We start from the raw sequence: 18846 nt of genomic DNA on the forward strand, positions 1-18846 counted from the left end.
AATCGGCCGCAGACCCAGCGGAATCACAAGATCTGCTATCTTTCAAAGCGCGTGTGTCACTCTCCGAAGCGGCCATTTTTGCTTTCTACTTTGATGATCCCAAAACTCTGAAGCATGTTCAAAAACCGCTGCCTGGCGGGAAAAAAGCAAACTGCTTATAAAAATGTCGCCCGAAAGGCGAACCATCAATTGCGATAGCAAATTAGTAGAGAGCTATACAGAGTAGGGATAGTAGTTTATCGGCTGCATCAACTTGGACACATTCGCTTACTAACTGAATTAGTAAGCGTGGTGTCAGCGCGCACAAGCAAACATGAAGTGATCACACTTGATGACAACCACTGTCAAAACGCTGGCGTGAGCAAGCAGCGAGCGAAGGTTCGTGCGGTCTATCGCTTCAATGGAAACTGAGTGGTGAAAGCGCAGTGCATACAAAGGCCAGAGCCGTGTGGAGATTGTCCTTCAAGATACGGTGCAGGCAACAACCTACGGGCTCTCTGCGCAAAGTACAAGTACGCAGTTGGCACAGTAGAAGCTGCCCCCCCCCCCTCCCTCCCGCGCTGCCTTCCTGCTTTCCTCCTTTCGCGTGGGAGATTAAGTCGTCAGTTCCCCTTGCAGCACCAAAGATACACCTTTGGTGCCGCAGCACAGCGTCGCCGCCCCCCCTCCCTCCCTCCCATACCCACATGGCCTTTCGAGCGACGGAAGAAGTCACGTTTGCTCTCCCCCGTGCTTTCAGTCGCAAATACGGCGCACGGTGATGATTTTATCGCCCTTGGACTTTATACGGAACCTCACGATGCCGACGGCAGAAATCCGCTTAAGTGTCCATATCATTGCTATCGCAATAAAACTAAAATATAGTTCTCCACCTTCACGTCCAATAGTGCAGTGTGTCCTAGAGCGGGAAGGTCTCGAAAGCGGCGTTTCAAACCATCGATAGCGGGCTAGCAATGCCCAATGCTGTATGGAAAGAGTGAAGACAGCTCGGAAAAACGCCAACAGAGAATAATTTGTTAGTGATTAAAGGCAGGGCGGATGATATTTCCTTTAAAATAAACTAAAGCCAGCACTAGTAGTCTTCAAAGAAATGATTACTTGAACTTCGTCTACAGTCGTCGGATGTAAATAAAAGGAGTGACTACACCGAGGTATGTCAAGTAGAGCGCAAGCCAGCTGCGTATCTGTCGATGAGGAGAAATGATCACTGAATACATCTGCAATTTCAACAGCATCTGTGTATGTTAGGTCACATTGCTTTATTTTTCTTATTTTACTCATTTTTGTTCAGAAACTCTTAACAATTTGCCAACAACGCCTCATGCTGTTAGAATATTTTATTGTTGGAATTGCATTTAGCATGCCTTAACAAAGAAGACAGCCTTGTAGAATTTCTTATACCGGGATTTCAGTGCAAGGTTAAAACGCTGTGACTTCCCATTGTTATGGAGGTAATTTTTGTTAGTCAATTGACTTTAACAGCGAGCTCCTAATCCATGAATTTCTGGGTGAACGAAACCACTTTGTTACTGTAGTATAAGTGGTACATTTTTCGATACTCGAAGCTATTGTTGTCGAAGAAGATGCTAAAGCCTTTTCTCAACAGTCTTCCCGAATCACTGATGTCCAGTCCACTGTAGAAATTATCTGCACGAACGTGACTGAGTCAAACAGCCGCCGTGTCAAATTGGATGCTAGCACCATTTTTGCTCTTTTGCGTCGCACATTCGCAACGCACGTCGGCCTCTAAGAGTTGTCTGAATTAACCGATGTGCGGCCAGATATGTCCAAATTAATGCGAGTTTGATTCCATTAAATAATGCATATGGGGCCTGCAAGAACGAAGGACTGTTTCAAATTATCTGAATTAAGGACAAGCAATATTTGACGACAAGCAATATTTTCAGCTCATACTGGCAGCTCATGATACTTCAAAGTAGCGGATTTGTTCCGATTGCCAAGATGAGTGATTAAGAGTTTTAGAATTGATTCCTGTTAGCAGTCATTCTAACAAATGACAAAGGCTTTTAATAGTTGACAATAAAATTTTTTCCTACCTACTGTATGCTGTTAGCAAACAGGCTGAAAAAAACTATTTTTAGCTAAAGTTCTACACCACAGGCTGTACAGTTAATGCGGACTATTTAAAATAAACATTTTATTTTAAGCCCAAATTGACCCCTACAAACTACACTGGGTGCGGTCTGTGCTCTGGAAAATACGGTAGTTTTGTTGTTACATTTTATATTTCTGGCTGTACAGATTGGGTGCACATTGCAATCATAGTTGTGTTATCACTGAGGGAGTGCGGTAATTTGGCGAGGCTCCTTTAGCGTCTCTTTAAGAACTGAGCCTGAATTTGCCGCATGTTTCCTCTCTCAGGGCCCGTGCGTGTGTTGTCAGTTTAGCCACCAGGACAGCCACACCATGTGCGTTGGTCTCTTGGATGGCACTGTGCAGCTGCTCAAGAACGGCAAGACCTCATACTCCTACCGGGTACGTGCCATTGTCATGATCATTTATTTAACCATGAAAGGGGCACCGAAATAATTTTGCAGACACGAAATGTTTACTCTTCAGACAATGCTACTGCGAACGTGCGAGCCAAATGGTATTCTGCTGCATGGAGCCAGGAACCTACAATCTTGCTCGATTCCTTTAACTGGTAGCTCAACAATATTGTTGACCTAACAAAAGCATCTGCAAAAACTCTGACAAATTCAAATACTAGTCTGTGCCTTTCAGTTTGCCTTATTTATGTACCTGCTCAACAGTGGCATTTATTAAAGTGTCGAGCGTGAGCAGTAGCAGACGTATTGGCCACAAAACCTAAAGGCTTCGTCATTATCTTCCTAAATAGTGCACGTGGCGGTCATGTTCTTGCCAATGCGAATTGTTTTTCCTTTTTTAAGCAAGCTCTTATTTCTTAACTCTGTAAAGGACATCTCAAGAAGAACCCATATTGACCTTGCCATAGCAAGTGCCAGAGACCAGTTTTAGACCATACACTTACCTCTCACCACCTGGTAACAATAATTTGGACCTACTGTATCACGCTTTGTTTTTAGAGAAATCGTTTAAGGTTTCAATTGGTATGTATTTGAGCAAAGTAAAGAACTAAAGCAATAAAACCATTCTAGGCAGTCTTTCTTATCTCACCAGTTAAAGGGTTAAGGGGGGACGAAGCACGTTAAATTACATTTTTATCATCTTAAATTATTTGAATGAAATTTGCACAGTTAATGTATTTTTACCAGATAATTTCTGAAGTGAAATTATTTCTTATGATAAATATTTTTTTAACATCTTAAACTGTGTTCCTTGTTTAGGGCCTAAATTATCTAGTTAACATCAATTTGCACGGTAACGTACAGCATACGGAATCGATTATGAATGTTCATAGTGTGTTGTAAGCCATAAATCGTTTTAGGCCATTTTGAAGCAAGGTTATAGGTTGCAAAACCTAGTCATAAAGAATGCCCACCTTTATCATAGAAAAATGGCAAGGTGGGCATTATTATAGAACAAAGATTATTTTGTTCTTGATATCACCTGATAAAAATGCATTAAATGTGCAAATTTCATTTAAATTACTTTAAAAAATGAGTTTTTTGAAGTGATTCCCCCTTAAGGATAGGCTACTAACAAGTAACTGTCCTACTCTTGAGTAATAAACTAGTCAAAAGATGGAAGGACAAAGAAGAGACATACCAACTGACCCAGATCGCAACTCTACATGCACTCGACACCATCGTAATGTAGGTACAGTCGAAGCCTGCAATAACGAAATCGCAGGGAAAGCGAGAAAATTCGCTTTCACGGAAATTTCGTTTGTGCAAGAATGAGACAGGAAAGACAGGGAAGTGGCTTGCAAATAAAGAAAAGCCAGCAGATCCCATGCCCTGTAGGAATCGATGTTATGCGAAGCAGTGTGCGGGGAGCCTACGAAGTTAACGAAATGACCATAAGAGCACCAAGACTTAGGTGACTGTTTCATGACCTACATGACATGCATGTGATGACATTCATGCCATGAGCCCTCAGGAGTCCCTTTAGCTACGCCTAAGAGACCTTAAGGTTCATTTATTTAACCATTAAAGGGGCACCGAAACACGCTTTGTGGACACAAAACGTTTAGACTCTTCAGACAATGCTGCTGCGAACGTGCGAGCCAAATGGTATTCTGCTGCATGGCTGTTTCATGACCTACATGACACGCATGAGATGACATTCATGCCATGAGTCATGCTTATGACTATGAATTCGACTATCAACTTTTAGCCTTTTCCTTCACTTGGTGCCCACGTCCGAACCAATTTCAGTGGTTTTGGAGTGTTAAACTTTTTTTTGCTGGGTCATTGTCATTTTAGACGGCTGTTTCATGACCTATATAACAAACGTCATAAAATTCATGTTATGACCTATCATTTATATTCATCTACACTCTTGTCATACTATGCCAATTTTGGTACATACCAAGTTAACGAAACGGCCATGAAAGCACAAGACGTAGGATGGACGGATACTATCAATGTGGCAAATGTTTGCCAAGAAATGCTTTGCATTTTAATAGTGATTTCCAAAAGTCTGTAGGCTTACTTTGCCGAGCGGTGTCATTAAAATGTCGTTATATTGAAAACATGCATAAACATACTTCGATATAATGAAGTTCCAAATGCATGGTGCTTGGGCAAGTTATAAAACGTTACATACATTATTAATTGAAAATTTCATTACATTTAAATTTGTTATATGGAATTTTAACTGTAGTTATCAACATTGTACCCACTGCCTTCTCTAATGCCCTAAGGGCCCCGAGGTTACCTGTATAAATAAATACGTGAACTAAACACGAAGTTTGTTTTAATGCGATAGCGTTAAAGGGCCCCGTGTCGCAGAAAATCCGGCTTCGGTGTCGGCGTGCGGCGTCCGCAGCAAAAAAATATATCCTTAACCAGCCTGATCACTTAAGCGCTTCGCGTGCACAGAGGTGCTGGTGAACTAATTGAATTTCTCAAAGTAAAAGGCATAAAAAAATCGGTAAGTACGACTTAACCACAACCTACAGGTATGATAGCATCGGATTGTAATTTGATTATATGAGAAAGCATAATTATGTTAAGTGGAAACTCGAACACAAGCCCCTGTTTCAGCATTTCTACCATTCACACAGCGGCACGCCTCAGTCGGTGTTCCTTGCAAAAACACCATCCAGATGGCGCTCGTCTCCTGGGCAGTGTAGGGAGCCTACATGCAATGCTACGGCAGCGGCGTGCCGAGGCGAAGGTGCAGAAAAAAAGCTGCAGTTGCTGGGAAGCCTGACAAACAGTCGAGGATCTTTGAGTGCTATTGCATTCCATTCTTAAAGGGGAAGCTTAAGTGTCCTCAAACTTTTTTACTCGCCGTACAGCTTTATCGAGATAGACTCCACAGTTAAATCATTTGGTTCACAATGTTACTGATGGTCAAGAACACAGTCTTGGCAGCTTTGCATCATGGCATTGCATCAATAATTGCGATCATTTTGTGTTCGTGGGGAGCATGTTCTTGATGAAATGCTAGACTTGCTTCAAGAAAATTGTCTCCAAGAAGTGACAAGTGCGCGCAGAGCAAGTTGACGATAACACAGTGGGCTGCAAACCTACATTTTCGCTCGCACTGGCAGGAAGTTGCCAGCAGTGTCACCTTTTTAGTGGATTTTCTGCTTTGAGCTTGGTAAGGGTGAAAGTACACTTTTAGGGGATAGCATATTTTTGTCAGATTTCTATTACTTAGACTTCTTAGCGGATCTACCGATAGATTTGGCTGGGGGTACACAGAGACGTGTGCCTTATGCTTGGTTTACACTTTGTGAAATTTCAAAGTGCAGTGGCCAGCTATTTTGTTCAGAAAGATGAAGGGCAGTCAGAAGTTTGAGAACCACTGCTCTGGAACAGCTCTAGAATCCGAAGGCTGCAATACAAGCTCAACTGAATGGCCCGGCACAAGCTCCGCCAATGTACATGAATGCATTGGCCTGACAACTTTTGAAAAGTGGCCTGAATGCTGTTCCACTGCTTCTATTAAACTTGGAGGTGTGCTTATTGCATGTGATTCTCTATTTTTTGTTCCAAATGTGGGTTTTAAAGTGAAGCTTTCTTTGCCTCTTCCCCTGACTTTGTATGTATGTTCCCGAATAGACAAACTTGGGGGCCACTGGTTATGTGCTCGGCATGTGACACTGGGTATGTTAATGTTCTCGGCCCATCCCCCAAAGGGGGTATGTGAACCGAATGAACAGGCAGAACGAGAGGCAAGAAGTGAAGAAGCTCGCTGCAGAAAATCGAGTTGGATAACCAAAGTAGCCGAGCGTAGAGAAAGACGTCAACAAAATTGGACCGGAACGTCCATTGAGCGAGGAGTGCTGAGCAACATTGGTGTGTACTGAAATGTCTGCACTTATAAGAACGCGTTGCTCATAACCGATTCCCACATCCCCCAATTTTTATTCCGCTTGTCTTCAGTCTTTTTCTTTTCCTATGTGGTAACAATCAGAGACACTCCAGTGGCACTCGTAGCATCATGTGCCAGTCACCTGCACACTTGCTTTGAACAGCAGTAGAGTGTGCAGAGCTTACATTTCGGGCACAGCGTTCCTTGATAGAAAACTACGACGTGGAAACGTGTGTAGAAGTATTTGTGAAAGGAAAATAAAGCAAATAAAGGGAACAACAAAAAAAATTACGTACTTGGTCTAAACTTACAAACCAGAGATAGCTTTTATTGATAGGAAGAAATAGTTTTGGTAAGTTAAGAAACAATGCGGTATTTGTAAGTGAAAAGTGCACCAGATGAAAGGGTTCGCATAGGTAGACTATTGAGCGATTTGTAACAATCTAAATGATGAAATTAATGTGATTTGTTGGGCATTCATAGAATAATAATAATAATAATAATAATAAAGTTATGTTGATGCCCTGCAGCCACACAAGGAGAAGGTGACACGGATCTCGTTCAACAGCAATGACAGCTTTGTGGCGAGCGGGGCGTATGACGGCAGCGTGGCCCTACTGTCTCTGGACATCAAGAGCACCAAGATGCTCAATGAACCAACCGGAAAGGTAAGAGTTGTGCAGAGAACAGAAGCTGCCATGGGGCTTGTAGTTGGTGCAGAACCACGGTTCTAGGCATTGTGAAACATGTCACCTTGTTGTGCACTTGTGTTGTCTGTTTCTTGATTTTCAGTCATCTTTGTGCTGCCCATAGCTATGGTTATCACTGCAACCAACAATGCATTACCTGTGCTGATCAAGACTGCTGTCAGACAAAGTACTGATGTGACAATTTCAGCCTTTTTGTGTGTGCGTTAAATGAAGGTTGACCTCGTAAACCCTAGTGAGATTGCTGGCAAGCATTGGAGCACCCTAGCCAATTTGTTGTAATAGTTGCTTCTACTAACAAACTTGGTGTCGATACCCGAGGGTTGTCATTCTTGCATGTTCACTTTCGGAGAAACTTTTCACATTCCCGCGATTTCACAGGACTAGCACTGGACGTGTCGGGCATTTACAAGCGGCACCTTTCCTGGCAGAAGCCAGGCATGCTGTTTCAGCCTGGTTAGCACAGTGCGAAGAACGCTGTTGCCCGCAGATGCCAAATGCATCAGACACTAGTCACTCGCTTGAAATATCGCATAATTGAAAGTACATACTAAAATGATTGCATGACGATGCTATAAAAGAGAAGTTTGAAGTGTTCCAATGCCTTATGAGAGTGCTGCTAGGATAAACGTGCACAGCACTCTGATTTTTTTTATCAGCAACATCATCGTACCCAACCTTATTGCTACACAATGTCGAGGAATTTCGCTCTGTCATGACGTCGCAATAATGTCAAATACCTGCCACGGTGGCACAGTGGCTATGATGGTCTGATGCTCAGTCCGAGATTGCTGGTTCGACTCCCTGCTACAGTGGCTGAATTTATACAGGTGCGATATGCAAAAATGCTCATGCACTTAGATTTAAGTGCCCATTAAAGAACTGCAGGTTATCGAACATATTCCCAAGCTAACCACTATGGTATCCCTCCCTCTTAAAGCACTGGGTAGTTTCAAGGCATTAAATCCCGCAATTTAATTTTACTTTTTGATGATGTGAAGTGCTCAGTGTAGGGCTATCCAAGACCATCCTTGGTATCAAAGTAAAAAATATAAGGTGAGTGTTTTCCAACCTTCATAGATATTAATTGCCGTCCTTTCACATGCCAAAAATATGTGGAAAAGTGTTTTCAGGAATTATCATATTCATTCATAAAAGGCCATCACATTTTTTTCAGAATTTTTACCCGTTGTGGATCTTACACAAGGCAGGCCTATGGCTACTCACTGAAACCCTTGAACTGTGCTCAGACTGCTATGCAAATAAATGCAACCACTAGTGGCCGACCGTGGACACAATTACAGTCTCTGAATTGCTACAAATGATTGAGGACCTTAACTGAGAAAATTAATATGCAGAATACAAAGATAATGTTCAGTGGCCTGACAAGAGAACAAGAATTCAGGATTGCCAGTCAGCATCTAGAGTCTGTTCAGGATTACGTTTATCCAGGGCATTTACTCACGGGGGATCCTGATCATGAGAAAGAAATTTACAGAAGAATAATAATGGGTTGGAGTGCATACGGCAGGCATTGCCAAATCCTGATTGGTAGCTTACCACTGTCATTGAAATGAAAGTGTACTACGATTGCATTCTACCGGTGCTAACATATGAGGCAGAAACTTTGAGGTTAACAAAGAAGCTCGAGAACAATTTAGACTGCGCCAAGAGTGATAGAACAAAAATTGTTAGGCCTAACGTTGAGAGAGACGGGAAGAGAGCGGTGTGGATCAGAGAGCAAATGGGGATAGCAGATATTCTAGTTGACATTGAGAGAAAAAAGTGGAGCTGGGCAGGCTATGTAATGCATAGGGCAGGTAACTGGTGGGCCATTAGAGCTACAGAATGGGTGCCAAGGGAAGTGTCAAGAGCAATGACGGCATAAAATTAGGTGGGGGGATGAAATCTGGAAATTGCAGGTTTAAATTGAAATCAGTTAGCGCAAGACGGGAGTAATTGGAGATCGCTGCAGGAGGCCTTTGTCCTGCAGTGGACATAAAAATGTGGTGATGATGACTACAGTCGCTGGCCGATTTTTCGGACATGGACTAGTGCCATCTTGCAATGGCTTGCAGGAATTAACCAGCATGCGAGCATGCTCTTGACAGTTAAATGCCTTTCCAAACTTCAGCACTTGATAGTGGGGGTCCGTGCCTTGCATGAGGGCGGGCTTACATGAGTAATACCCTAGTTGCACGGGCATGCTAACCACAGTTAAGACGCACCTCAGTTAACCAGACTGAACTACGGTTACCGTCAACTACAGTTGACATATGTTGCACGGGAAAACCTGTCCTCAGTTTGGGCTGTGAAGCAGGTCACGTGATACTCAGTACTGCGAATGAAAATATTATTGTTTAGCTGTTCTTTCTAATTATTTTGACAAGAAAACTGTGCTTTGTTTAAAATGTGTCCATCATGTTAGCATCTGCACTGTCTGAGCATGTTGATTCCATTGTTTTTGCGGTGTTTGGCAGCAGTTAGAGCTAGTCGGCCAACGCCTGGCGAAAGTCTAGTTCACAGTCGGTACAAAAGCCAAGAAAATCTATTGCTCAATTGGGATTTTTGCCTGACCATGTGCGCTGTGATTAACTGTAATTATTGGTTCGTTGCTTTTGTGTTTTGCTAGACTGTGTACGGTATTGCTTCATTTTTTTATTTGTTATGTGTCGTTTCTGCCAGCTTTAATCTGGTGACGCCAACTGTGCGATGGTGTTGAGCAAGCCTGTGTCGTGTGATGGGGACGAAGACCTCGATGACTTTTTCTTTGTTTGCCGCTCAACGAACAGCACTGCACGCCAACCAGATGGAAGTGCTCCGTGTGCTACGAGACATTGAGGTACTTGAACAGGAAAGAGAGAATACTGAAACGCAGTGTCGTCAACTCGTGGCCACGGCTGTTCCGCTTTGTTCCTGTGAGCGGCATTTTTGGTCGCACCCACGGGCGCAATCGTGGTATGAAGAAACGCTCCCGCACTTTCCCGAGAGTGTATTCAGGGAAAACTTTCGACTCAATCGGTGCACGTTCCGATATATTGTGAGTGTGTACAAATCACTGGCACGGCAAGACACGAACATGCGCCGAGCCATCTCTCTGGAGAAGCGCATGGCGATTGGGTTGTATCGGCTGGCTACATCCGCCGAAGACAGAACCGTGGCCAGTCTCTTTGGCGTCAGCCGTTCGTCGGTTAACATAATATTCCGTGAGTTCTGCAGTGTTGTTGTGCGACGCCTAGAACCGCGGTACATGCGTTTCCCTTCAGCACAAGGGCTGGTTGGCACAGTGCGAACCAGCGGTGACTGACCTGCGTCAGTTCACCGCTGTTGCAGGGTTTCCTCAAGGAATTGGCGCCCTGGATGGTTGTCATATTGAAGTCTGCCCTCCGAAAGAACACGCCGCCGACTACTTCAACTATAAGGGGTGGTACAGTACAATTCTTCAATACAGATTTATGTACACGAACGTGTGATCACCTGGTCGAATACACGATGCGGCAGTGTTCGAGCGGTCACGTTTGCCAACTGAACTGAGCAGTAATTTGTTCAGATTGAATGGCAAATTAATTGAAGGGGTATCGGTTGGGCCTGCTCTCTTGGCTTACCAGGCATTCCCACTGCAGCCTCATTTAATGAAACCTTTCCCAAGGCCAGGTCCTATTGGCTCAGTATCGCATGTTTTCAATTACAATCTGTCAAGTGCTAGACGTATTGTGGAAAACGCCTTTGCGCGACTGAAAGCGCGGTTCCGAATCATGCATAAGGGCCTGGAATGTGATATTGACAACGTAAACTGCATTATCCGTGCTTGCTGTGTTTTGAACAACATTTGTGAGCAGCTAACCGATCACTGTGATGCAAGTTGGATTGAAGTTGCGCATAGTGAAGATGCAAGGCGGGCTCAGCCAGTATGTACAAGCAGTCGTAATGAGCCACTAGGAGTGGAAGTGAGAGAGGCACTTGCGAAGCATATTGCAGCACGGAGGGCCACCTAAGTGTTTTGACTCTCCACACAATGCCTCGTGCATCAGCATGAGGCATTCACAAGCACTTCACGTATATGCTATGTGCTGCACAAATTGCATTTTCAGTTTCTGAGAATTGTGCAAGATGTTGCATGTCTACTACAAGAAAGGTCTCGCTTTCAGTGCAGTGCTCGATGAGGAAAGTTTTCTCATACAAGACAACCATGGACATTACTCCTTGCTTTCCAGTGCGTTATGAACATTATTTAGCATGCAGTGTAAATGTATTGTCTCCTTTGGTTTTCTTATACTCGCTTGTGTATGTTTTAGTGCTGTGTACAAAAGTGAGAACAAGCAGTGCAGGGTGCCTTGTGGCAGTTGCACGTGCACTTATGACTGCACTCTTGTTTTTTTTTTTTTGTCTTGCCTATGATTGGTAGGCCACAGAAGGCTGGAGTGAATGACTGCTTTTTTATATTCAAAGGCATCGGCAGATGGAAGCATTCTGTGGATAAAATTTGTGTAAACAGGGATAAAGTGCCTCATAAAGGCTGGCTGGCGTTTCGATAGGTAGACCTATCATTTTCAAAGGCTGATTTGCACATATTAGTGTGCGTTTTATATTGAAAGCCAGGCTTTCTTACAGAAATAAATACCTTCAACAGTTAAACTTTGCCTCACCTATTCAAAGAAAATAGTGATAGGTCTGGTTTAGACATTTCGTGCAAACAAGTACAAATGGATGTATGGGACATCCAAAATGAGTACTTATATGAACGAGTTTGAGCAGGGGTTCTCCAGCATGTTTGTTCCAGGGAACCCTGCTAAGCTCCATGAAGCGCCAAGGAACCCCTCCCTCCCTCCCCCGAATTAAAATGTCGTAATTAAACTAATGTCAAATTATCCAGAGTATCAAGAAAACAATAAATGAATGCTTACTACTTCAACACGCCTTTATTTACTCAATGCATCAGCAAATCTTGTTTCTATTTTGCACAAAAGCAGTGAGAAGCTGAAATTCTTGTCATCTCTTGACTGATTAAGGGGATTGCAGCGGTGATAGCCTAGCACCATCCTTCGCAGCGCAGCCACGGCACGTGTCTTATCTGCAGACACGCTTTTCACTACCGCGCGCACATCCGGTTATTTTTTCTCTAGGGAGCTGGTCGCCAACAAATCGTCCGTCCATCGCGATGTAGCCAGTGGTCTTAATCTTTGACATTTTTGCACTGAGTCAAAGCACAACTACTGCTTGCCGCAACCGCTGCTGACAAAACTGCGGCCGTTATCGACGCGATCATGGACGGCGACCATGCAGTTCAGAAGGCAGGCGTCCGACGCACCCGCCAAGTCAAAACAAAACTACCATTTGCTGCAACAAGTATGGACGAATCCGCAGTCGCTATCGACGCGATAATGGATGGCGACTACGCAGTTATGAAGGCACGCAGCCGACGCGCGCACCGTGTCGAAACGAAACTACTGTTTGCCACAACCGCTGCGGACGAAACTGTGGTGGCTATCGACGCGATCACATATGGCGACTACGCACTTATGGAAGCACGCGGCTAGCCACCAAGGTGGTGTTACGTGCGGTGATTAATGCAACAATAAGGGCTTTGAGGGCACAAATAAGCACAAAGCATTCCGGTATTGCTGTCAGTCACGTATCGCGTACGATTGCCGCTGAAGACCCTAGTGATGCGGGCTGCACCGATTCGTTTTTGGACGCAAGCGCCACTTTTGCTCTTTCGCGGTGCGCATTTGTGGTGCTCCGTGCATTAATTTTTTATTCCTCCAACGTATACATCAGTGCGCACGCTATCAGCACCTACCCTATCTACAAACGGGAGAAACACGCATGTTGGTAAGTTACGGCCTCCGAGATTCAAGTGCGCGCTCAACCTCTGAACCAAGTTCAGAGGTTGAGTGGCTACAAGCTGCTTGCGGATTTATTGCGCAGTTCACGCACTGCCGTTGCGCTTTTTGACACTCGGGCATGGGTAATGGAAGTTCTCTGGATCGAGCACACCTCTTGTTCGCCGTTTTAGCCACTTAATTGGCAAGCGCGGGACCACGGAAAATTTATTAGTGGCTCGCGGAACCCCGAGCAGGGGCCTGCGGAACCCCAGGGTTCTGCGGAACCCACTTTGAGAACCCATGAGTTTGAGGATACCAAAACAGAAATAATGTTGATTCAAACTTTATTTTGCCTTGAAGTAAAATAGTTTTTCATCATTTCTGCCATATTTTTATTTATGTTATTGGCCTCTCTCTGGAGCTCCACAAGCTCCTTGCGCAGCTTAAGAGATTCGCTAGCATTTTCTGCTGCTCGCTCTTCTGCGCAGTTGTGCAGCGCCACCAAGTCCTGCAGCACAGATGATGGCCGCTTTCGCTTCCTGCTGCTTGGTGGGCAGCTGGCAGCGGGACTTGCAACATTCTGTGCTGCTTCACAGTTCTCATTAGTGGGAGCAGGGCTCTCTTCCATGCATCCTGCAGTTAAGGATTCTTCCTGGTCAGCTTCCTAATCAGCAGTGGTTGCATCCCACGATGCAACCACTTCAGCATTCTCAGGTGCCTCATAAACTTCTGGCACCTGCGTATGATAGGAAAAGACAATGGCGTATACATGTAAAGTCAAAGTGCACCACTGCAAATTAGTTGCTGGATCAGTAGCATATCTACTTGAAAACCAGCAGACCAACGAACTAAGCTCCGACATGTTGCATGCACCATGATACACATCAGAAGAGAGAGTTCTCTCCAGTTATGGCAACTACTGCTTCTAGCACTCACATTTGAAAACAAATGAAAGTTTTCAATGCAAAGTACGTTCTGGCAGATCAGTTATGCAGAAGCCTGCAAGGTGGAGAACATTTCACGAATGGGAAAATTGTCATCCACTCGGTGTAGCTTCTTGCTAGAGTGAGGTGGATGGCAGTTTTTCACTTTCTGTGCCGCTTAAAATTCTGCTATATCACAGCCATATAGAATCTCGACTGCAACATTGGTTAAGAGAAACATTTCTGCTCTTCAGATACGACAAATGTGCTATCTACTGTTTACACTTACGAGGACATTCTATGCTATCTCTCATTTTGTTGATGATACTTCCTTTCAATATTTAATACAGCTCAATATTTTCGTGTTCGTTTTTACTCAAATTTTGCAAATATGCAATTAAAGTAAAATTTTATATGCACTAATGCATGCAGAAACGGTACATTTTTGCAGGCTGCAGATTCACTCACATTCCTACTCACGCCGATTCATCTTCACCAACACTGATTCACGCTTATAGTCAAATCACATTTAATAGCACACATTCACTCATCCTTTCGTCCGCTCGCACTCACTCACTCACATACATGCATCCACTCAGACTCTCCAACAATCACCCCCATTAATACTTAGATCTACTCAAAATCACCGTCACTGAATTTCGTTCGTACTATCATTAACGAGCACACATTATTATTCATCCTTTTCAGTTCCAATCAAACTCAACGGCACTCACTCCTGTGAAATGAGTGGGGAGCAAGAACGAGTCAGAGTACTTGTGAGTACACGAACCTATGTATAGCACTGTAATTATAAATAGTTGAAATTACCTCCACGCTCTCTTCCAAAAGGTCACTGTCGTTGACTGGAAGTGTGCCCAGAAATGAGTGTAGATGCCAATAAAATGTCCACTCAACACCTTTGGATCCGGTTGAGGTCCCACAGCGCCTGAGTTTCCTAAAAGAAAGTTTCCTTTAGTGCACAAAACTCTTCACAGCATGCAAATGAAATGTGCTTGTAATATAATTACCAGCCTTATTGGGGAAAAAAAAGAATTGTATGCAGTGTGATTTATTACACAAATAAAAAATACATGAAGACTGGCATTGTTTTCAAAATTTACATATCGCCCGCCTCTTTGAGACTGTCCACAGAGAAGGTGCAGGAAAGAAGAGAGCACTGCAATGCTCTTGAACATTCGGCGGACTGAGAATGTGCAAGTTGAAGGGTTCTGCGTTTTGGGTGGCATAAAGAGACATATGAAGGAAGAACGCACACAGAGCTCATTGTTGGTGCTTTTTGTCTATGTCCTTCCTTCGTATGTCTATTTTTGGGCCCATAAACAATATTTACAATGCCAAATGTTTACTGTGAACTCTGAAGGAACGCAGACTGTGTGAGGTCTCGGTTGCCTGATCTTTTGAAGCAGTCAAACAGATGTAAGGAAGAGGTCTGTGAACATGCGGAGACACCGAGGATAACATTGACACACGTTTCTGCAGCGTCAGTAGCTTGACTGTTCGCTAGCCAGCTTCCTTTTCAAAACAATAGAATTGCCGTGGCGTGAACGTGCGAGGACATGCATTATCACTTTTCAACTAAGGCAAAATCCAAGACGCCTTGTGTGTGTTTCGACCCACTCAAGTTGCATGTCGGAGCAATATGTTCACTGAATACCGGTGTTCGCAATTGAGCCCGATCCGGACTGAAATTCCCAACTGCGATTGACGCTCTCACATAGCTTTTGCAAAGGAGCAAATCCCGACCGAGAAGTTTGATCCCGATCGGTCTCGACCGCGACGAAAGTGCGCGTCTGACACGCACATAATACGGGGGTCACACGGCGCACTTTTGATCGCGATCAACCCCGATCCAGATCCGGATCGAAATTCTTGATTGCTATCGGCTCCCTCGCACAGCAGACGCAAATGTGTCAATCACGACCAAGAAATTCGATTCGGATGGGGCTTGGTCGCGATCAAAAATGCGCCGTGTGACACCCACATAAGATTAGGCCCAACTGCAGACACCGTGCGGCAGCGCTTGGTTTGCACGCTATTGAGTTTACGCATCGGATTTAGCCTACACATATACACAAACACAGTGGCTACGCACTGTCACAACGTGGTTAGTGGAGACTTCGTACGCACCGGTATTGCTTGTTGAAGTTCTCAAGCTTCTGGCAGAGCTGCTTCACTGTGAATGGAACTTCGCCGGCAGGCAGGCGTGTGTTGAGGCTTCGCATCATCTCATCGTATATACGTGCATTTCGCGTGTTCGACTGCAGCGCGGCAACATTGTCTTCCCAAAGGCGTATCAATGACTCTGTTGTTGAGACAGACCAGTTGACACGCCTTTGGGAAGACTTTTTGGCCATAACCTTGGTTGGAGCCGTGCGGCCTTCATCCATCCGCATGGGTGCCGCCATTTTGTCTGTTTGCTTCGTTAACCTGAGCTAACTGAGGTGGCCAACCTCAGTTTGCAGTGACCATGGTTAGTGGAATAACCGCAGTTAGGCGTTCCATCTAACTGGGTGTAACTGAGGTTGGCCGGAACTGAGGTGCGTCTTAACTGCGGTTAGCATGCCCGTGTAGTAACTAGGGTATAAATACGGTATGTCTCTACAATGTCATATGACTCCAACTATACAATGAAGACAACGAAAACAGGTTTGAAATAACTTATTTTTTATTGAACTATAGAATTCAATATGATGATAGTTGAATTTGTGATAATCACGATGTCGGAATTCTTCCCATGGCAAGTGGTGGGGGAAATTCCACCTACCTACAGAGGTGGGACTCCGGCACCAATTGCGCCATTTTGATACAAACTCAAATTCCTGCGCCAAACAACCAAATACAGAAAATTGACCGAACGCTGCACCAGAATAGCTTCAGCATTTGTGCTCCAGCAGTGGCGGAAACAGCAAGAGGATTCGTTCTCCGAAAAAGAGTGCAGCCGTTCACATTCCGCACACCACACGACAGTGCCTCCTGCACAGTTTGTCATAATTTTCATGCTTATAACACTGGACTTTTCGGCGCTTCCAGAAAGTAGCCGGCGTGCCAGCGCCCATTCCTGGCTGTCGTCACTGCTGTTGGAATGGCCAGGGCCTTTGCGATAGCAATTATATGGACAGTCCAGGTGCATTTTTGCCGTCGGCGTCGCTGTGATGTTCCGTATAAAGTCTAAGGGCGATAACACTGTCGCTGCGTGCCCTATGCTGTATGTACGAGCGAAAGCGCGTGACGGTGAGCTGAATCGCGCACAAGGGAGGAAAGTGGAAAGGGGGTCGGCTTGTACTGTGGTAGCAACTGTGTAGGTTGCGCAGCGGCGCGCACCGTATATCGACCGCAATCTGCAGATGCGACGACTTCGGGGTTGGTTGACTCGCGGTCAGCCTGCCGCCGCTTGCGTTGCTGCTCCATCCTTCTTGCACGGCGCTCGGCAACTCGAGAAGAACCCGGTACCTCAGTAGTGCGCACAGAACTCGTAGCAATTAAGTCAACCAGCGCAATTCGCATGGCCATAACATCAAATCTGATTTTGAGGGCAGTTTTTCTTGGAAAGAAAACATAAGTCGCATCGTTCTATAGCATGCACCGATGAAAAATTCATAAATGAACTGTGTCTTTTACACCGGAAAATAGTCGTACTGTTCACTGATGAACGCTCCAAAAAAAAAAGGGCCTTCTACGCTGTGCAGCTGCCATTGAGTTTCTGATCGTCTCGTTTGAAAGAGTGGCCCCTCATCTTTATGTTCCCGCTACCACTGGCTGTCCTTGTTTATAGGATTTCTGGAAAATGTCGATACCTACTAACGCTCGATCGTATTGGCTTCTTCACTTGCATTACAGCAGCATGCCAGATCGTATTGGCCAAGCAGCGTTCCAGTCGTCTGCTGCATTGTCAGCATGTCATTTTGTCCTATTGTAGTTACTAGTTCTGCTCTAAGTGTAAAGTCTAGAAGCAGATGCCTGCTGAGATCATTAAAAGGCACCTTGCAACAACTCGAGACATACAGGATGCCAGACTTGCCGCGCTTAGGGGCTCGATCGCCGAGACCGCTGCGATAAGGTCTAACAGACGACGCCAGACTAGCAAACCCGTCAGCTGCTAACAGCATTGTGTACAGCGGCCATATTCACCATGACATGCAAATTCTACATCCACATCATCTAAAACACAAAACAGAAGTGAGACTGCAGCCGAATGCCCTGACACAACGGACCTACTGCTCGATGCAACAGTGTTCGCCAATGATAAGTTCGGAGGGACTGAGTGCCTTGCAAGCAGTTGAAAAGTGCAAGATATGAAGTAAAACATAGACAAAGGTGAGCGGTAGCACGGTCTTGCCATAAAGCTCCGGCCTGTGTGTGCAAATGGCGGGGAGGCGTCAGCATGAGTTCACTGTACGTCCATGGTGATCAGACCAACCAGTTTAAATTTACCAAAAGTGTGCTCACTGCCTGCGCTATTCAAGTTACAGGCAATCGGCAAACGACGCTAAGTGTTTTTAAAGATAAGCACCACGCATAGCGGCCTTTGCAGTCCGTGCAAATTTAGGCCTGAAGATAAGCCTATTCTCAGCGTAAATATGCAATTTTTTAAAGGTTTACCATTACATAGAATTCTATATTTCCTCGTGTGGCACTTTGATAACTTGCTGCAGTCATATATCTTGACCTAGGGCAGCTAGAGGTGTGATTTTTTTGCAGCACAAAGATAAATGTGTGGAGATAGCAGTGCTGAGATTTTTTTCAGGTCCCAAAATTTCAACTTTTGAATTATCTTTGCTGCTCCCGATTTCCTGTGGAAACACTGAACTTCGTTGTGCTGTAAAATGACTAAAAATTGTCCAATATAAAGTATGTTTGCAGCGTTGTCCTTACAGATTCTAGTATGCATCCATATGTTTATAAGAACGTTAGCACATATACTTATAAAGTTAATTGAGC

General features: G+C 44.6%; 1 protein-coding gene across 1 annotated transcript in view; it reads left to right on the forward strand.

Moving 5' to 3' along the window:
- LOC119442935 (protein NEDD1-like) overlaps window positions 1-18846 on the forward strand; it is a 131318-nt gene that overhangs the window by 23957 nt on the left and 88515 nt on the right. The window contains exons 3-4 of the mRNA XM_049661944.1: window positions 2383-2496; window positions 6963-7100. Of these exons, the coding sequence (XP_049517901.1) occupies window positions 2383-2496; window positions 6963-7100 (252 nt within the window). The remainder of the gene's footprint in view (window positions 1-2382; window positions 2497-6962; window positions 7101-18846) is intronic.

Source organism: Dermacentor silvarum, chromosome 1 (genome assembly GCF_013339745.2).
Source record: "Dermacentor silvarum isolate Dsil-2018 chromosome 1, BIME_Dsil_1.4, whole genome shotgun sequence".
NCBI lineage: Eukaryota > Metazoa > Arthropoda > Arachnida > Ixodida > Ixodidae > Dermacentor > Dermacentor silvarum.